General features: G+C 35.9%; 1 protein-coding gene across 13 annotated transcripts in view; it reads right to left on the reverse strand.

Moving 5' to 3' along the window:
• The window catches only part of SYNJ1 (synaptojanin 1), a 61,401-nt gene that overhangs the window by 17,273 nt on the left and 26,099 nt on the right, over positions 1 to 18,029 (reverse strand). For 10 of the 13 annotated variants that reach the window (XM_090121871.1, XM_090121885.1, XM_090121877.1 and 7 more), the window contains exons 12-25: positions 15,970 to 16,135; positions 10,681 to 10,872; positions 10,431 to 10,515; positions 8,981 to 9,121; positions 8,226 to 8,418; positions 6,851 to 7,009; positions 5,885 to 6,041; positions 5,403 to 5,520; positions 5,079 to 5,294; positions 4,289 to 4,367; positions 2,983 to 3,145; positions 1,902 to 2,108; positions 1,366 to 1,494; positions 721 to 759 (exon numbers count right to left, since the gene is read on the reverse strand). In XM_090121871.1, coding sequence (XP_089977997.1) covers positions 721 to 759; positions 1,366 to 1,494; positions 1,902 to 2,108; positions 2,983 to 3,145; positions 4,289 to 4,367; positions 5,079 to 5,294; positions 5,403 to 5,520; positions 5,885 to 6,041; positions 6,851 to 7,009; positions 8,226 to 8,418; positions 8,981 to 9,121; positions 10,431 to 10,515; positions 10,681 to 10,872; positions 15,970 to 16,135 — 2,044 coding nt within the window. The remainder of the gene's footprint in view (positions 1 to 720; positions 760 to 1,365; positions 1,495 to 1,901; positions 2,109 to 2,982; positions 3,146 to 4,288; positions 4,368 to 5,078; positions 5,295 to 5,402; positions 5,521 to 5,884; positions 6,042 to 6,850; positions 7,010 to 8,225; positions 8,419 to 8,980; positions 9,122 to 10,430; positions 10,516 to 10,680; positions 10,873 to 15,969; positions 16,136 to 18,029) is intronic. The other 3 variants (XM_031612556.2, XM_031612554.2, XM_031612559.2) reach the window with 1 other exon arrangement.

The raw sequence follows: 18,029 nt of genomic DNA on the forward strand, positions 1-18,029 counted from the left end.
AATTAGGAGAAAATTATTTCAGGATTTTGTTTCTTTGTAGACTCGTATCTCTTGAGTACCTTTAAAGTAATTGCGTAAATTCCCTTGCTAAATTTGTACTGCTGAATTACATACTAGTTCCAAGAACTATGAGTGATGTTTCCTAAGCCTAGGAAAGGCTTAGGAGCACATTTGGATACTTGGAAATAGCAAATAAACTACGCAGATGTGAGTGTTCAGCCTAGAAACATATACAGCTCAGTGATTTGCAGTTCTCTGCTAACTGGTGATCATCCAGAGGAAATCTGGACAGACTTTAGCAGCAGTTTCAATTTGAGAATTAATGGATAATCGCTCTAAGCAACTACAATCACAGCTCAATTCACAACGTGCCTTATCACGAACAGCAAGGGTAAAAAAAAAAATCTATATCTTTCACAACTACCAACAAGACAGCTTTCACTGAAAAGTTAGTTGGGTATGCTGTGACCAGGACAAAGAACAAGACAGAAACACAGAACAGTGCTAATCTGAGTACAGTGTACCAACTTCTGGAGAAATATAGTTTTGTTAAAAAAATCAACTGTAATTCAGCAGAGATACAAATACTGAGAAATAAAAATGAACAATTTTTAAACACAAATATAATTTCTGCCTTTGGACATCAATATTAAGTATTGTCAAAAGAGACCATTGAAATTTTGCTATATAGTCATATTTGAAAACAATTAAAATCATTACCTCCAAACTCCTTTCTAGCAGGTGCAGGACTCCTACCGCCTTACAGTATTTAAGAAATGAATGCAGCAATAATGAAAAATATCAGTATAGTAAGAGGGAAGAAAAAGAATGAGAAAGTTAAAAATGACAAGGGTCAGTGTGTTAGTAACTCTGCTGCCTGTATGCTTCTGGACATCCAGTTTCTCTTAACACACAATTGTTTACATTTTCAGATGATCCAGATGAATACTATATTAAGAACTCAGACATGATAAAGTACTGATGTCAAAACTAAAGGAATACAAATAAATGACTGCATATGTTTCTTTATCTTTTGTATAAAAATTAAGATGCTATACAAAAATGAAAATGCTGATTAAACAATGCTATGGGAAGCCCATGTTTTAGAGCTGTAGAAATTAGTTCATGAACATTATAAAACTCATTCATTAAATAAAATAGTAATTAAATGGTGCTGAAAAACGCCGTTACCTCAACATCATAATTTGGCTACTAAATGTATCAACTAAATATCTTACTTAAAATCCTCTGGTGAGGTTGTGTTGAGCCTCAAACCATAGGTGCTTTGGGTCTGGAACTTCAAAGCTCATCTCACAGAGCCGGAACAAAATATTCCCAATCTCCCAATGTGTGTCACCACGTTACCTGATGGTGGAGGTGGCCTCTGTGGTGGAGCAGGACGTGCAGGAGGAGCAACAGGGCGAGGTGGTGGAGGGCGCCTGGGCTCCAAGGTCTGAGAAGTGTCTTTCTGCTGGGTACCAAGTTGAGTTTCATCTGGAGAATGTGACAGAAAACAGCGCAAAGATTAATCACTTGTGTATTCTATTCACAGTTAAACTGCTGTAATAATAAATTATTTCCACAGAAAGGATGGTCAGTTCCCAGAACTGCAAATGCAGTGATACAGAAGTAGTACTGAGGTTTGGAGAGAGGGGAAGTAAATTAAACCAACAGTGAAAATAGGCAGATTTTTGTCTCATGCGCTTTCATAAGTATGTGCTTTTCAAGGTTGAGGTGGTTTACCCAAGGCTACCTATATGTAAAATGCAATGACAAGAATAGCCTTTTTTATTACTCTAGAAGGGCTATTAAAAATTACCTACAAGCAAGTATTCTGCCACTAGGCCATTCCACTGCCACACCATACAGTAGCTGAGGAAGTTGAGCAACATAACACATACTGTGTGCGGAAACTGGTGGTCCAGGAGTTTTTGCTGGGGCTCGGCTTGGTCTCACTGGGATTGTGGGTCCATCTGACAGTGTAGGAGACTGACAGGGACTGGAACGTGGTGAGGAGCTTGGGGAGGTTCCAAGGCCAGAGCTTAAGGTCGGCTGCAGGTGCTGAGGAAGGATTTCTTCTACTTCAGCACTATAGTCATCAATGTCACCTAGATAACCATGACCCAGAAAAGAAAAAAGCATGTCAAATTAAGGGAGCTGTAGTTACTTATTTTCGTAAGTGGGAAAATTATCAACTGACTGTGGATGTGGGCTTTTCTGCAAAAAGCCCTCGATTTTCTGAAGAAATTTGCTCAGGGAATACAACACCACAAGAAGTGTCACCAGGCAAGGTGCCTTTGGCATACGCTTAGTGGAAAAACTGTGAGAAAGTACATAGTTAAAAAACATGCAAGTGAAAAAAAGCAAACTGCAGAGGTGTGAGGAATGCAAGAGTGATATTTAGCAGCTCAAGGATTTCATTACAAAAACAATGACAGGAAAAAAAAAAGACAGAAACAAGGAACTGGAAAGCAGCAAATGAATGCTGAAGATGAGCCTGTTCCAAGGAGCAACAGAGGATGAAGGCTTATTCATCCAGTTGATACTTGCCTGCCTTTAAAAGGTTCATCAGGTGTTTGTTAGGAGTGGGGTAAGTGTATCAATACTTAGCATGGGAGCTCATTAGTCCTATCTGTTATATGGCCCCAAAATAATTGCTTTGTAACCTGAATTTGGATACTTATAGACCGTCTCCATAAAAACATAAAAGCTGCCTGAATGAACTGATCCCTGTGACACTGTAGGATCAAGTGAAAAGAATAAAAAGACTGAGTAAATTAGTAAAACTTACATGTACAGTGCATACAGTGCAAACTGCCATCAGAAATGGCTCAATAAACTAGCAAGACCCTATTGGAAATTAAAAGCTTTTTAATTACCTGTTTCTGCTAGGTATATGCTTGTTAAATTACAGTGGCATTAAATTAAATAGATTAGTTAGAACTACAAGCATTTCAAAAATAGTATTCTATTCCAACAAACCTTCCATATCATAGTCTGCAGTAACCTCAGCGTCTTCACAAAGCAAGGTGGAACTTGTTGATGAAGGCAGCCCAACATTAATCTTCTCTAGATTCATTTCATCCTCCAAACTTCTGATCCAGTCCGGATTTTTTAAACTTATGTTTATAATCCTTCCTAGTATCTGAAAGGCCATAAAGGTACACATAAAACAAAAATTGTTAAAAATAGGGATATTAAAATTCAGCATTCTGCATTAAAAAAAAAAATAATATTATGAAAAAAATCACAAGTTATCAGAATTTATGGGACCAAACAATAACAGTGACATTTCACAGAAAAATAATTATAATTTTCACTTTATTTTTCTAATTAAGTGCATCTACATAGTTTAAACCATAAGGTCCTGAGCAAGCTGATGTAACTGCACATGTCCCTGTTCATTGCAGGGGAGCTGGGCTAGATGACCTTCAGCAGTCCCTTCCAACTCTAATTATTCTATGAGTCTATCACTAATTGCGACTATACTTAATGTTTTTCTAAAGTAAACCAGAAAATTTGTCTATCAAAATTTTTTCTTTTCAGTTAACAGGAAAGCTTCTGGTTTCTTTGTTCTGACAGAAAGATTACTTTTTGTAAAGGAAAATAGATTTCGTATTAAACTGTATTAACAAAGTCATTATTAGATTGATAAACAGCCATCATTCTTCAAAATGATACATGACAAGGAGACCCTACAATACATGGATTGTTGGTGAAAATCTCAGCAGATATGAAGATCCATCTGCAAATATCACTCTACAGAATCTAAGTTTTAACAGAAGTGCAGCTGAGTAAGAATTTGAGTGTGAAATCTTAAATTTTTTACAAAAATGAAATACTGGCACTAGAAAAGTCAAAGAAAGAGCTGCAATCACTTAAATATGTCAACACTTCAATACAGGAATGCTCACTTCTTACAGATAGTAGGCTATAAAAATGATGAACTAGTTCCTGCCACAAATTTGAGGTAAAAGCTGTGCTATATAAATCATTAAAGAAAAAAAATATATATTTTTTTAAATCCTTTTTTGATGAAGACATCCCTAAACATAGGATCTTAATTTTCCTAATAGCCCTTATCCCAAAACTAAATTAATCTTATGACTTCCTTATGTTGGTTTCTGGAAGACTGTATAAATGCTATGAGGCTATGAAAAGCAGAAAAAAGACTAGATTCAACAGTCTAGTGTAGAACATGAAAATCTTGTAAAAATCAAACCAAAAACAAAGCAGTGCTTAAAAATACTTCTCTAGGTATAAGAAAGTTTAGTAATTTTTACATTACCTCAGTACCATTCAAATTCATAACATTCAAAGCAGAGCTTCCTTCCAAAAATGTTACCCACATCTTGTCTGCCACGAACCTGCAAAGTCCATCGATAAATACTTGAGAAACGATAGGCAATAATCTTTTATCCTACCTACAATCATTTGAAGCCTCTTACCTTAAAGGTCTGTCAATGTTCACATATATATGTATATACATATATATATATATATATATATGCATACAGGCTAATGAGCTTTAGCAAATGAACCCTTTGGGGAAAAAAAGCTGAAGAAATTGATAAGTATTAGACAGAAACCACTGTCATTTTAAGATTATGCAACTTCAGCTATACAGTTTACATTCAAAATTAACTGTGTGGCTAGAGGTTAGGAATTTGTATCAAGCATTTCACATTAGATCGAACTGTGCTCTAGGATTCTAGAAAAAGTCAATGGGCTCCATTAACAACTAAGTGAAAACAGCAGTCACAGGAATCCTCTCACGTTCAGTTCCTTAAAAACTACTGAGCTAATTTGTTCAAAATCATACATATATTAAATTTTAAGTCTGATTTCCAACAAAGTATGATGCTATGACTCAAAAATAAAGATGAGAAAAAGTCTGAAAACTAAAATGCATATAGTTATGTAAAACTAATCTTCTGCTCCTATTAAAACTGGAGTTGAAAACTGAACATTAAAAATGAAGCAGATCAGAACTGAAATGCCCACTAAGACACTTAATTCCGGAAATAAAAAGGAAAAATGCGAAGGAATAGAGATTAAGAATAAAAGGCCTTTTTAACCTTATAAGTATAACTTCTCCATAGCTTGCAAATTTTTGAAGAAGATCATCGATCAAGTTATCATCAAAGTAGCTTTCTTCTGCTGAAGAACTTTTGATGGAGACCATTACTGTGCCATCAGGTGGGCCCTGTGTTGCAATCACCTCTTTATAAACCTTCTGTCTCTCTTCTGCTTCAATTTCAAATATGTCAATGTCAATCAACGCCACCACAGGCCTTGGGGAAAAAAAAATAACCAGAAAAAAAGGTTGTAATCAGAGAAATAAGATGCCTTAAAATTAAATTTTCAATGATTAGGAAGTAATGTATAAAAAAAACTGAAACCTATGATCAGATGTCTTCAACTCTGCTCTTCCGTAGTGCAACAAAGTACCAGGATTCCACGTATAAGGGACTTTACTGTTATCATGAAAGCTAGCATTCAGAAGATCCAGGTCTTCAGCTACATTCAATATTAATGAAAACAAAAAGGGAAAGATACAGTGATTGCAGGAACATGATAAAAAAAAATCCAAGTAGGAAAAAAAAAAAAGAAAGAAAGAAAGAAAAAAAAATTAGACCAAAACCAAGCATTTTACAGAAAGAAAAAGTTCCTTTTGAACAAGTGAAATGTCAGTAACTATTGTCTGTCTCATGATCCACCTGTTCAGTGTCACTCTTGTGTATAAAAAATTCTGTTAGAAGCTTTCTGCCTGGTACAAAGCCAGGGAGACAAGCTCAGAACTGCAGGCACTATGAATGTCACTAACTAGATGCTGTACACTGGTTAAAAGAATATTTAAAAAAATTTAAGGAAGCACTCAAACCTGATCGGTCAAAGGGCCATTTTCTTCTTCTCCAAAGAATACGATCTGTCCACGCTGGCGTGCGACACTTTTCACTGGTGTCGTAGTCATCAGAAAACAGATCGTATTTGTACGTAGGAGCAAAATTTATTTTCCCCTCCAAAAATCCCCTAAAAATCTATAAAAAAAAAAACAACAATTATGTCATGCCAGAAGACAGAAACAGATGGGAAACAGCTTGAAACTAAACAAAATTCTCTTTTTTTAACAGTGAAAACCTGCATAGACATCTCCAAAAAAAAAGGCATTTGATAATATGAACCGTTTTCCAAATTTTATTTACTGAGAGCATTCTACATCTGCCACTATGACTAAACAGCAACCCAGACAGATCATTAAACAGAAATATGTCAACAATTATGTCTTGAAACCCAGACTCCTCAGCAACATACTGTTCCTCCAATATCATGCAGAACTTCAGGCCTTCAAGATGCTGTCCACAGCACTTTAATTAGTTGAGTAGTTGCTCATTTGTCAGCAAAGTTGGGAACTGTGATTATATTTTATTTACCTTTCTGAACATACACAGCATATTCAGAAAAGCAAGTGCCTCATGTGGAAATTAATAAGAGTTAAAAAACAAACGAACAAAAAACCTCCAACAGACTTTCAAATCAATACATATGACATGATGTGAAAGATTAAAGAAATACTATCACCATTTCCTTCGATCACCTGCCCAGCATTAACAGATGAAGCCAGCAAACACAAGACACTAGAAGGCCAGAAGATTTGTGCGCTCCTGCAGTGTTCAGATTACACATAAGCTAAGACCCTTTAGTTAATGGAATCGGGTCCAAACTACAGTCTACTCTTGCCCCAGCATTTAACTTGACTATAAACCTAATATGGACCTTACAGCCAAGTCTGTATCAAACAACAGAGTGCTTCTCCACTATTCTTAATGCGACGATATATTTAAGATACCTGTCCAGAATTTTTCTGATTGATAAGCTGGTCTCCTGCTATAAGGGAATCCCAGTTTTGTTGTCGGATTAGTTCCTTAACCTCCTCATTAGGAATATCTATTCGATAATTAAAGTCACCACACCAGAAGATGTAGTCATGGGAAAAAAGCATCCTTCCCTGTAAAAGAGAAGCACACACTGAAGTTCAAAAACAATCAAGTGACAGAAATTTACTAGTTTCAGGTGCAGTACAGTTTAGGAGATGTTTTTTTTTTTTTAATCATAAACTTTTTATTACTTCTATCTGATTAGGACAAGTGTTAGTGTTTAGCATCCATACGGTTAGAACCAATAACCACGGGTATGTTATTCACACATGCATGAGATGAAAGGAGATAAGAACACTTTCTATGCAGTTCGCATTTCTAAAGAAACATGAATCATCTGAATTGGATCCCATGAATTCTTCATCTGCTATCTGTGTCACAAATACTACCCTGAGATCTTCTGGCAGAATATCCTGGCACAAACTGCAAGCTTGTTGTTATTCAGATTTAACTGCAGATTTTTCAGTTACATACAATTTTTTGAGGCTAGGGACAGACAGAAGAGCTCTTTTAGTTCTAAGAAGGCCTAAGGCTTGAATGAAAATTATTATTTTGTTTTGATTTTTTCATTGCCCCTTAAGTAAATCAAAGCAAATGAAGTAGATTAAAACAGCAGTATTTACAAAACTGTTTCTGGAAACCCTAAAAATACAGTAAATTCAAGAAAAACTAAAATAGAACAAGGGTGAAAAATTTAGAAAAAAAAAACACAATAAAATCAGATGTCAGTTTTCTGCGCAGTGTCACAGAAGCTAACAATTGCATCTTAAGTCAGTTTCGTCTCAAGCAAGTGTTGAAATTACTATTTATTTGCTATTTGATAAACTTTTATGAGAATAAACTACAGAATTGTATGTCTAATTTGACAAAACTAAGTTAAAAAGAAGCTAAGATGAGCTAGCAAAAAAAAAATCATTATTGTGTACTGAAAACAGAGCTGTTCCCATAGTTGTTTTTTTTCCCCCCTCATAATTGATTAAGTTTAGAATCTACAAAAGTTTCACAACATCTCAGGAATCTCTAGGCTCTCTTCCCTATGCTAAACCCTCAGACCTCTATCTTTTCCATCAGACATTGCTGTGGAAAGCTCTATTTTTCTCTAATCTTCTGTTTCAACAAAAATTGTGGGAATTTATTTTTATCTCTGAGACCTCTAATCCACGGAAAGTTGGAAATTCCCCAAAGGCATCTGGGAAGGGGAGAAAAACAAACTTCTGGATGATGCTGCTGGTGCTCACAAGGGGTTTAATTTCTCATTTGTTAAGGAATTTGAACACTATTGCTTACCATTGGAAAACTGAGCTTGCGAGCTATTTCTATGAAGTCTTCATTTCTTTCTTTAACTTGTGATTGCCCTGCAGCAAAATGGCTGCAGACAAAGCAAAGACTGGATGTATGAAACAGCATCCGAATTGCTACTGCACCTTTATTACCAGTGGCTCCTCCCATGCCAGTCTTTACAGTATCAACAGCAACGTCTCTGAAAGAGTTAAACAAACATTAAACCTTCAAATCATAAAATCATAGAACATCCAAAGCTGGAAGAGTCCCACAAAGATCACTGAGTCCAACTCTGAGCTCCACACAGCACCATTTGAAATTGAAATCCTATGCCTGAGAGCACTGTCCAGATGCTCTTTGAATTCCTGCACTGGGGGCAGCCTGTTCCATGCCCACTGCCCTCCGGATGAACAGCTCTAAATTAGTTTAAGGAGGACTGTGTCCCTGAAAGATACTTTGTAAAGGAACTAAAGGATAACAATAGGATCTTATCTTGGAAAAAAATGACATTTTCACACTGTTATTTCAGCAGTAAGGCCAAAGAACTGTTTTAAGAAAAGTCAACAGCTATCAAGCAGAAATACATATTTTCAAGCCTTCTAGTCAACTGATAAGACATTTAAAGCTACAATAAAAGAATTTAAGCGGCTAGTTCTCTGTCTTGGAGCCCAACACATTTCTCAGTATACTTGTACATCAGTGTGCAATACCCAACAAACTGCAGGTGACCCAGCCCTGGGCACAGCTGTGCATTCACTGACCTGATAAAGGGAGCATGCTGGGGCCTGATGAACACAAAGAGGCAGACGCCCACTAACTGCTCGGAAGCCAGCAGCACATACTTGTAATCTCTTGATATGGTCTTCTGAAGTTCTGCAGCCCAGAGCTTCTGATTGGTTGTGCTAGCAGTGAAATTAAAAGTGCCAGTTTTAAAAGAAAATAAATTAAGCAGGTATTGAGAGTGTTGATCTCATTCAATCACCTTCATACAGTAACTTAAACCAGACACTGGGAAAGCAGGTCAAAGCAAAGCTGTGAATGTGCCTTCTAGCAGAGTTGCAGCCTAGAAGACTGTAGTGAAACTCATAAGACATTGCCTCACTTTTCAGAATAACATGGACTATATTAGAAACCAGGACTCTTTCCTATATTTCTGAGGTTACAGTAGAGGAGTAAAAACTTTTTTGAGGAGTCACCTCCTAGCCTGGAGCTCAGTTAAATTCGGAAAACAAACGTCTGTGGTCTTAGATCAAGAAGAAACTTCCTTGAAGACATAAAGACCATGGTTCACAGAGCAAGCATAGGATATACATGAAAAAAAGATCTAGAAGCACTGCTAACTAAACAGAGTGCATATTAGTGGATGAAACAAACTGTCACTTTGTCCTCAGGACAAAAGCTTCTGCAAAGGCACACAGCAATAGGCTTTAGATGTTGTTTTTTTTTTCCTGATGAATTAAAGCTTGATAAACACCAGAAAAACATGCAAAACAGACAAACAAAACAATGAACAAAGTGAATATAATCCTAGGATTACACATGAAGATTTCATCACTGGTATCATCCAGAACTGACAAAGGTATATTTTCATATCCCACTCCACTAAGAGCAAAAAAACCCAACCCAAATCCCACAGTAACACATACATGCAACATATGCAACAACAGAGTTAAAAACAAACTACAAATAGATCACGTTATGCTCAGAAGTTACTTCTGCTTTTGACAATGACAAAAACTGATAGTATAAGAGGATGCACTTGTTTTATATAGACCAAAATTTGATGCCAGTCAGTATACAAATGCATACCAACAACTCATGCCGTTGGAAAGGATTTCACAGAACTCACTGCTCCCAGCAGTAGGAAGGAACAGAGACTGCAGAACACTACCAGCATCAGACAGGAATTCTTTCATTGTGTTTAACAAAAAAAACGCTCAGGAGCTACTGAACTTTTTCAGCGCAATCCAAAATACTACCAAGTATTGACTGTTTGGATCCTTGAGATTATTTTGAAGTAATCTCAAGTGTTCACAGCTTCACTAACAAAAGCTGAGATGATTCTGCAGTCTCAGTGCAGACACAGGCAGAGAGAACAGGGAAAATTAAGATAAAATAATCCCAACCTTTAGAATTAAGGAGAAAAAAAATAGTATTATACTTAAGTCTGGCTGTCAGTGGAATTAATTTTGCGTAGATTTTATCACCTACCTTGCATTCACAATGTTTCCTGCATTTAACTCCACCATTTCTTCAAATCCAATGGCAAATATGTCTACAGGTTTGCTTCTTCGATCTGCATTTAAATATTGAAAAAGCCATTTGTTGGTTACAATTAACTCTGGAACCAAGACCTCATATTTGTATTCTAATGTTCACAGTCTCATTAAGAGAGTTTTCAATTAAAAGAAAGAAAAGGAAAAAAAAAAAAAAGAAAGAAAAGCCAGACTACAAATCTTACCTTGGAATTCATGAATACCAGCTATGCTTGGTGCATCTAGAAGCCAGTCAGTGAGGGTCTGATTTTTAAAGGCAATACTTCGGAACTGCTTCCCCCCATTGACATTCCACGTCCCAACGCAGACTCGAACTTTCTTCGGTTTTGCATATTTATAAAAGTTCTCACACATACTCTTCAGCACTTTCACAGATGCTACAAAAACATTTGAAAATATGTTATTATTATATAGGATTTCCTATTTTTCCCTTTTTTCCCCCCATAATACTTGGCAATGAGATCTTTTCCTTAAAAAAAAAAAAAAAAGAAAGAAAGGCAATAAATCCATGCATAGACATACAGAAAGTTAAAATGTGAAAGCAAAATGGATGCAGCATTTCACCAGGTGAAGTACATTTGCAGACATTTTATTTGCCTGGGTAGGATATTGACTGAATGAAAGATGGTAATAATTTGTTCAAAATTATGTATTATGTAACACATATGTATACTCATACATGCTACGTATATAGTAATACACATTACTATATACATTTTACATAGTATGTATATTAGTATAAAATTTACAGTCATATGTTATATAGATATAATATAGTATTACTACACATAACATGTATTACTACACATAACTATATATTCACATTTCTCTACATAGTTATATATATATAAATATATCATACACATCTACCATTCTCTAACCTATCTATAATCCCTATGGAAATTTATTTTCAATACATGCCAGCACAGATATCTATCTCATTTACATAGATTGCATTTATGAAATTAGAATCTCATTAAACAACACAACAATTTGCAAACGATTTCTTGAAGTGAAAAAATGATTGAAGTAGATCCATTCACTAAAACAGACAAGGTAAATTATCTTATCAAAATATGTTCTTTTTAAATCACAAATCCAAATCGCTGTTTAGGTAAGTTGAATTCCTGAAATTTTGTTTTAATGAGGGAAGTAGGCTAGGGTTTAAAACCAACTTCTCTGCTACCTCAGCCTTTCTGTGCCTTGTTTCTATGTGACACATGGGAAAAAGAGTAGTAACCTACTTGTAAAGGGCACTGTGAGAAGAAAAATATATATATTTAATGCTGAAGTTCGAGGGATTTTGAAATTCCCTTCACAGATCTGCAGAATAACTATATATATTATATAAATGTATATTTCCTGAAATATACAGGCCTCTCTCTTTTTAATTATTCTATTTTTTTTTCTCTAATCGAAGTAGGAAAGAAATTGCTTTAGATGTAAACACTTTTCCTTGCACTGTATTTTACCTAAGCAAAATTAATTTATCTGCTTATAAAACCGTCACGGTCATCACTCTATGAGAATCATGGAAACTTCACTGGATGGAATTCTTTCCACCACTGTGTGGCGTCTGGCAGAACAGTCAATTACCAGTCAATCAGATCCCCAAATAGGATTACTAGTGAGCTGTGTCAAATTTTTGTTTGTTAAATTTTTAGCTATGCTTTTATATTTGTCACCTGTCCATTTGCTCCAGTATTTTGGCTACCCAGTTAAAACAAAAATCAAACACTGTGCTATGGCCACAGTGGTTCTAAAACAAACTGAAACTAATAGAGGAAAATATAATGTATTTGATACTTGTGAATAACTTCATTGTTGAATGAATCATATGTCTGTACATGGGGTAACCACACACAAGAGCCAGCAAATTGACTGGTGTTGATGAAAGTAACGCAAGCAGATCACGTTTGCGATCACCCCAGTAATTTCCTTACCATAGTCCAGGCAAATGAAGTCAACAAAACTGTAAGGAGTCAGCAAAATGCCTCACACCTTCATAAGACAGCTAACTACCAAGGTTACTACCAGAAGTACCTACATGCTAAGCAACAGTCAAGTTAAGAAGTCCACCAAATGCTGCAAAAACCAATGAGGGTCAGGGAGAGAAATTACCCCAGAACTTGACCACTGAAATGAAACCAATCCAAGAAATGATAATGCCAGAATGCATGCAAGTACCCAAATCACCCAAAGGGTGAGCTGAACCCAAGGAATCCAAAATGGTACCACAGAGAGGCTCTAAAGACCAGCACAGATTAGTCTTTGTAGTGTTCCCAGCAAGTCTAAAAACTGAGCTTGGACTTCTTCACTTCAGCCCCCCTTCCTTTTTCGTTTGGCACTAACTTTGAGCTTAAACAGTTGCTCCAAATAATTCACATTTCCTACTGAACAAAATCAAATTACTGCCTACTGAACTCCTGGTGCTGTAACCAGTCCCTAATGTGAAAAGCACAGCGGAACAGAATGTAACTTCATCAGGGACCTGCCTGCATGCTTACTGCAAACATGAAATTGATACTGTTATAATAGAAAAACTTCTACATTGTAGAATGAATTGTAGAATGACTCTTCATTCAAAATGAGAATAATGAAGGAAAACCAAGATATTTTCACCCTTTTTTCCAAAACAGTGAGTGAGACAATGTTTTTCAGAGCTCCTGAGCCTCCTGCATACACTATTTTCCTTCACATTTCTAGCCAATTATCCTTTTAACAAACAAGTTGTCCCACTCTACAAAACCAATAACACAATAAATTAAATTTTATGTTATCTTGTAACAAGAATGTTGTAACTGCAGTTCATACTAAGCAGGCACACATTTGGAAATGAATTTCACAGAAGGAACATTAATTCAAAATGCAACTGAACTCTTTCACTGCAATGTCCAAATTACTGCAGGCATTTTTCACTATATGCAATCTGTATCCAGATGAAGTCCAAAGTAAAATATTATATCAGTCAGCTAAAAAAAATCATCAACATTTACAACTCCTAGTGAGTCTCTGTCATTTATAAGGAGCTTCAAACACTTCCAATGTATCTCAACAAAAAATAAGTCAACAACTTCTTAAGTGCTTCTTCCAAGGATCCTCCCCATTCGTTCTGCAGTACATGGGGCACATGGCTACTACCTGAGTATCCAAGTTCCATGGAGACTGTGCTGAAACCCACAATTCCTAAATAATTGTTCAAATAATTTTTTCAGTTTAGTAGCCTCCTGTTTTCACTCCCAGTGAGTTACCACTGAGTTTCACCAGATAGAGTTACAACAGCAAGGAGAAATTCCACTAGCTGATATCTCATTTTAAGCCCAAAAAACAATGTTCAAGATATTATTAGCATCATGTCTCAAGATTAGGAGTTAACTATGATGGTCCCTCTTCGACTTTTCTCTTCACAGAGAGTTCTACCTAGGTGCTCTAATACTTTCGTGTTGCATGCAGAGGTAACTGTATCTCAGTAGTTTTGCCTGTACTTTTGCTCCACAAAAGCATGGGTCAGCACATTATTTCAGATCATTCTCGTACAACATAAGCCATTACTGGGAGATTAATACAGTCAGTCTCATGAAAGGACAAAAGCAGGTAGAGCCTTCTAAAGGCAAAGACGACAAAATTACAAATTGTACTAATGAGTTTTACCTTTTATCCCCCCAGAAACCAACCAGGTTTCACAAAACAAGAATCCTGAAGCTCTCAAAACAGATAAAAATGCAAATTCCTCTACAGCTAGAATAAATCATTTGCAAAAATAAAATAAAATAAAGCAACCAAGAACTGGCTGTTTTTATAATCCACACCCAAGCACAACTGTAACCTTTTCCACTTCCTTTTTTCACTTCTCTTGTATTAAAGAGACTTCCTTATATTATGGAATTTTGTGGCATAGGAACGTCAGGTCCAAATAATACAGAGAAAACGTGAGCCCAAGACCAAGTATTATGCAAATAGGCACGAGAAAAAAGCCAGAGAAGAACAGCTACTCAGATATTCACAGCTTAATTTCTATACTATACCTGATTGTAATGACTGCTCTGAAACTACGGATGCAGTAAGAAGGAAACAAGAGAAGAATTAGTTCAAACAGGCAATTGCTTAAAAAAAAAAATTCAGAGAGAACATGCTATAATATACAATTTATTATACATAACTTGTTCACATCAGTTAAAGCACATCTTTTATGCTGCAAAATTTAAAAAGTTTCACAACAGTACTGACAAAGTTTCCATTCTTGCCCTACTTATTCCTCACCTACTAGAAAACACAATGACTTTATGTTCTGTGAAGACTGACTCATTTTCTACCACTGACAGGAGCTGCAAATATCAAAAGGCCAGCTTGCATTCACAGAGAAAAACAAGAAGGAACAAGGACTTTCAATTAGCCATGAGGCAAGTTTCTAGTGAAGGAAAAGTTACAACAAAATGAAATCTAATGGTAAAAAAAAAAAAGTGAGAGGAAAAGTCTTTTGGGTTACACATAGTAACTGAGATGAACACAAGATCTATACTACAACAGGGCAAGGTTTTTCTTGCACCACTTGCTACTTCTCTGCATGTTGGAGTTCCAAAAGGATGGGACACAATTGCACTCCTGAGGATTGCACAGGCTACACCTCTGTTTGGAAATGCAGGGTTCTGTGATCTATTGCCCTGTTCTCATCAGGTGAGCTAGATTCAGGTCACCATATCCTCTGCACCCCACATGACTGTACCTAAGCAGAGTTTCTCATTGAAATCTCTCTCTGATTTTGGTACAGAATGTCACCCATTGCCTGACATATTTTGGTGGTGCACATGTTCATGGGAAAGGTCTCTCTACACACAAAAACACTTTTTTTTTGTGATGGAAACTCATTCACCAGGAATTTTCTAATAGCTCCTGTTATCTTAAATTTTCTTCTCTTAGGAAAATCCTCTTTGCTCCTCAAACCAAAACGATAAATACAATCAGTAAGCGCTCTTAAGTTAGCAAAAAAAAAAAAAAAAAGAACAAATGGTTTGCATCTGGTATAACACCACAGTGAAGTTCTTCACTGACGTGACAGACCAACTAAAGAAAGACATTCAGCAAACAATCGAAAAAACATTTTTAAAATAAACCAGGATTTACTTTTCCCCAAAATTCAGCATGTAATTGTCATAGCTAATGCTTACTATAAAAGGATCTGAAGATGTGAACAAACCCTATTTCACATGCACCTACAGTAAAGTTCTGAGAAATACACTCCCCAGATATTTTCCTATTAAACCACCAGATATGAACGAAATATGAACAGTAAACAAATCACTGCAGCATATCAGTTTGGTAATATTAGTCAAGGAGAAGTAACTTTTACCTTTTAATAAGCCAACAGAACATAAAAAAGCAATTACACTTTCCAATACTGCTTTGAAAACAGACTCCATACAGCTTTCTTACACCAAATAGTTATCAGACAGATTAAAATCCTGAAAGACACATACCGCGTAAACTGCTGGTGGTTAAGAGAGCCCGTGCTTTATCTGCTAAATCACTATTTAGGGTATTTCCCAATAACAAAACATCAATGGCCTCCTGCTTGGAGCTATCAAAAAAGTTATTTTGAATCGTTCTGGTCACAGAACGAGCACCATCCTTCAGCTTTCCAGCCTGTTAGGGAGGAATACGTATAAAATATTTTATGTTGGACATTGCTCATAAAAACATTGGCAATATTCAGTAACATTTTTGTAAACCTCATTAATAATTTTAAAATCTAAGACAATTTCTATCCTTCTCTGTTAAATAAGAGCCTTCTGAGATTACTGTACTATACCCATTTTTTTCCCCAAACGCTAAACCACACACTAACACCTTCAAGACACATCTAAGAACCAGATGATTGCAGTTCAAATTACTTGAGTAAAATTCTACTGGAAGGGGAATATATAAATATTTTTTTTCCCTAAACCCTTAGTCTTCAAAAATTAAATCAATATAATGCCATGTTTAGATCATGATACAGGATTTTGGGCTTTCCTCCAAATTGTGAAAAATGAACAAGCACTTAAGTCCATGTGTCATGATACATGAATATATATGCAGATGAGCATATTAATTCAGAATTCATGTTCTGAAATATCCATGTTACAGAAGGGATAGCTTCAATTTATTAAGACTTCTCAATGTTTTAAAGTAACATGCAAGTCTCATGCAGTATCCCAGAAGGAACATACACACTAATCTATAGCTACACATGTATCAAGACACTGTCATTACACACACTGCACACCAGCAGTGCAATGGAATAGTGCTCCAGTAGAACACTGTCTAACAACCTGAAAAAAGAACCTCCAAGAGATGTACTGGTACTACAAATAGTATCTGTGGATCAGACTTATAGAGGATAATGTAAACAGCATGTCATGCAGAATCCTACTCGACTCAAAAGCCAGCAGCGTTAACCTGCGTGCACATCACTGACAATGACTTCACAGGCACAAAGATGTTTTCTTGATTACATGGCTTATCATATCTTATGTACACAAATGTATTTTACCTGCAAAGCATGTGTAAACACATGCTATTGCATGTATGTGAAATACAGATCACAATCCATCAGGGATGCTGCATGGTATTATTAAAAATGCTGTCAGGTTACAATTTGCATTGTTCATGGAGGTCATTTAAGAATGCACATATAAAAAAAGACAAAAGCTTAAGAAAGCTACAAAATCAATCCACCAGTTAGTTCAATGGACTGTACTACGTAACAAGAAAAAAGTACTCTTTTGTCAAGGATAAGTAGTAGCAGATTAGCAGCATGATTTTGTAAGACGATGTGGATGAAGTGGTAGGGAGCATACTATTGCAACAGAATTTTAATAGGATGCTGCTCGTTTTCTGTCAGAAAATGAACGACTTAAAAAAGATCCAAAAAACACACTCACCATTCACATATCAGGCAATTAATTGAAAGGAACCCAGAGAGAGCAAAAGAAAGAGTAGGTAAGGAGTTAGATGTAATGAGTATTATCATTCTTTAAAAAAAGGACTGTTTTTCAGTACATTAACATGTTTAAGGTTAAAATACATTCTCTCCTATCCCAAATTTCTATGTTTTTTCTTCTAAGTACTCTTGGATTTTGAAGAGTCAAACTGACAAACTTTTCATTTTAAAGTTGTTTTTCTCATTTCTCAAACAATATTTAAAATATATTAGCAGAGTGCTTACGGAAATACCGAGCAGTGACCTGGTCAAGTTTCACTGAAAGAATGGCAACTAATGGATGACTTTGCAAGTATTAGAGGTCCTCTTCACATTGACAGACTTCTATCTGGGATGCTGTCTTTGAATTATGGTACTCACTAACAACCTGTACCAGGAAGGGGACCCCAGTGACAACAATGAACTATTCTATATTATTATAAAAACAGCAGAGTAAACATACTCTGCATTTTACATGTTAAAAATTGAAGTGCAAATACAATAAATGCATTTCACAAAGTAAAAATTGTAAGTAGTTTAATGAACACCAGGGAAGTATTAATTTAGGAGAAGAAA

Source organism: Phasianus colchicus, chromosome 1 (assembly GCF_987193195.1).
Source record: "Phasianus colchicus chromosome 1, bPhaCol1.hap1.1, whole genome shotgun sequence".
In the NCBI taxonomy this organism is placed as follows: domain Eukaryota; kingdom Metazoa; phylum Chordata; class Aves; order Galliformes; family Phasianidae; genus Phasianus; species Phasianus colchicus.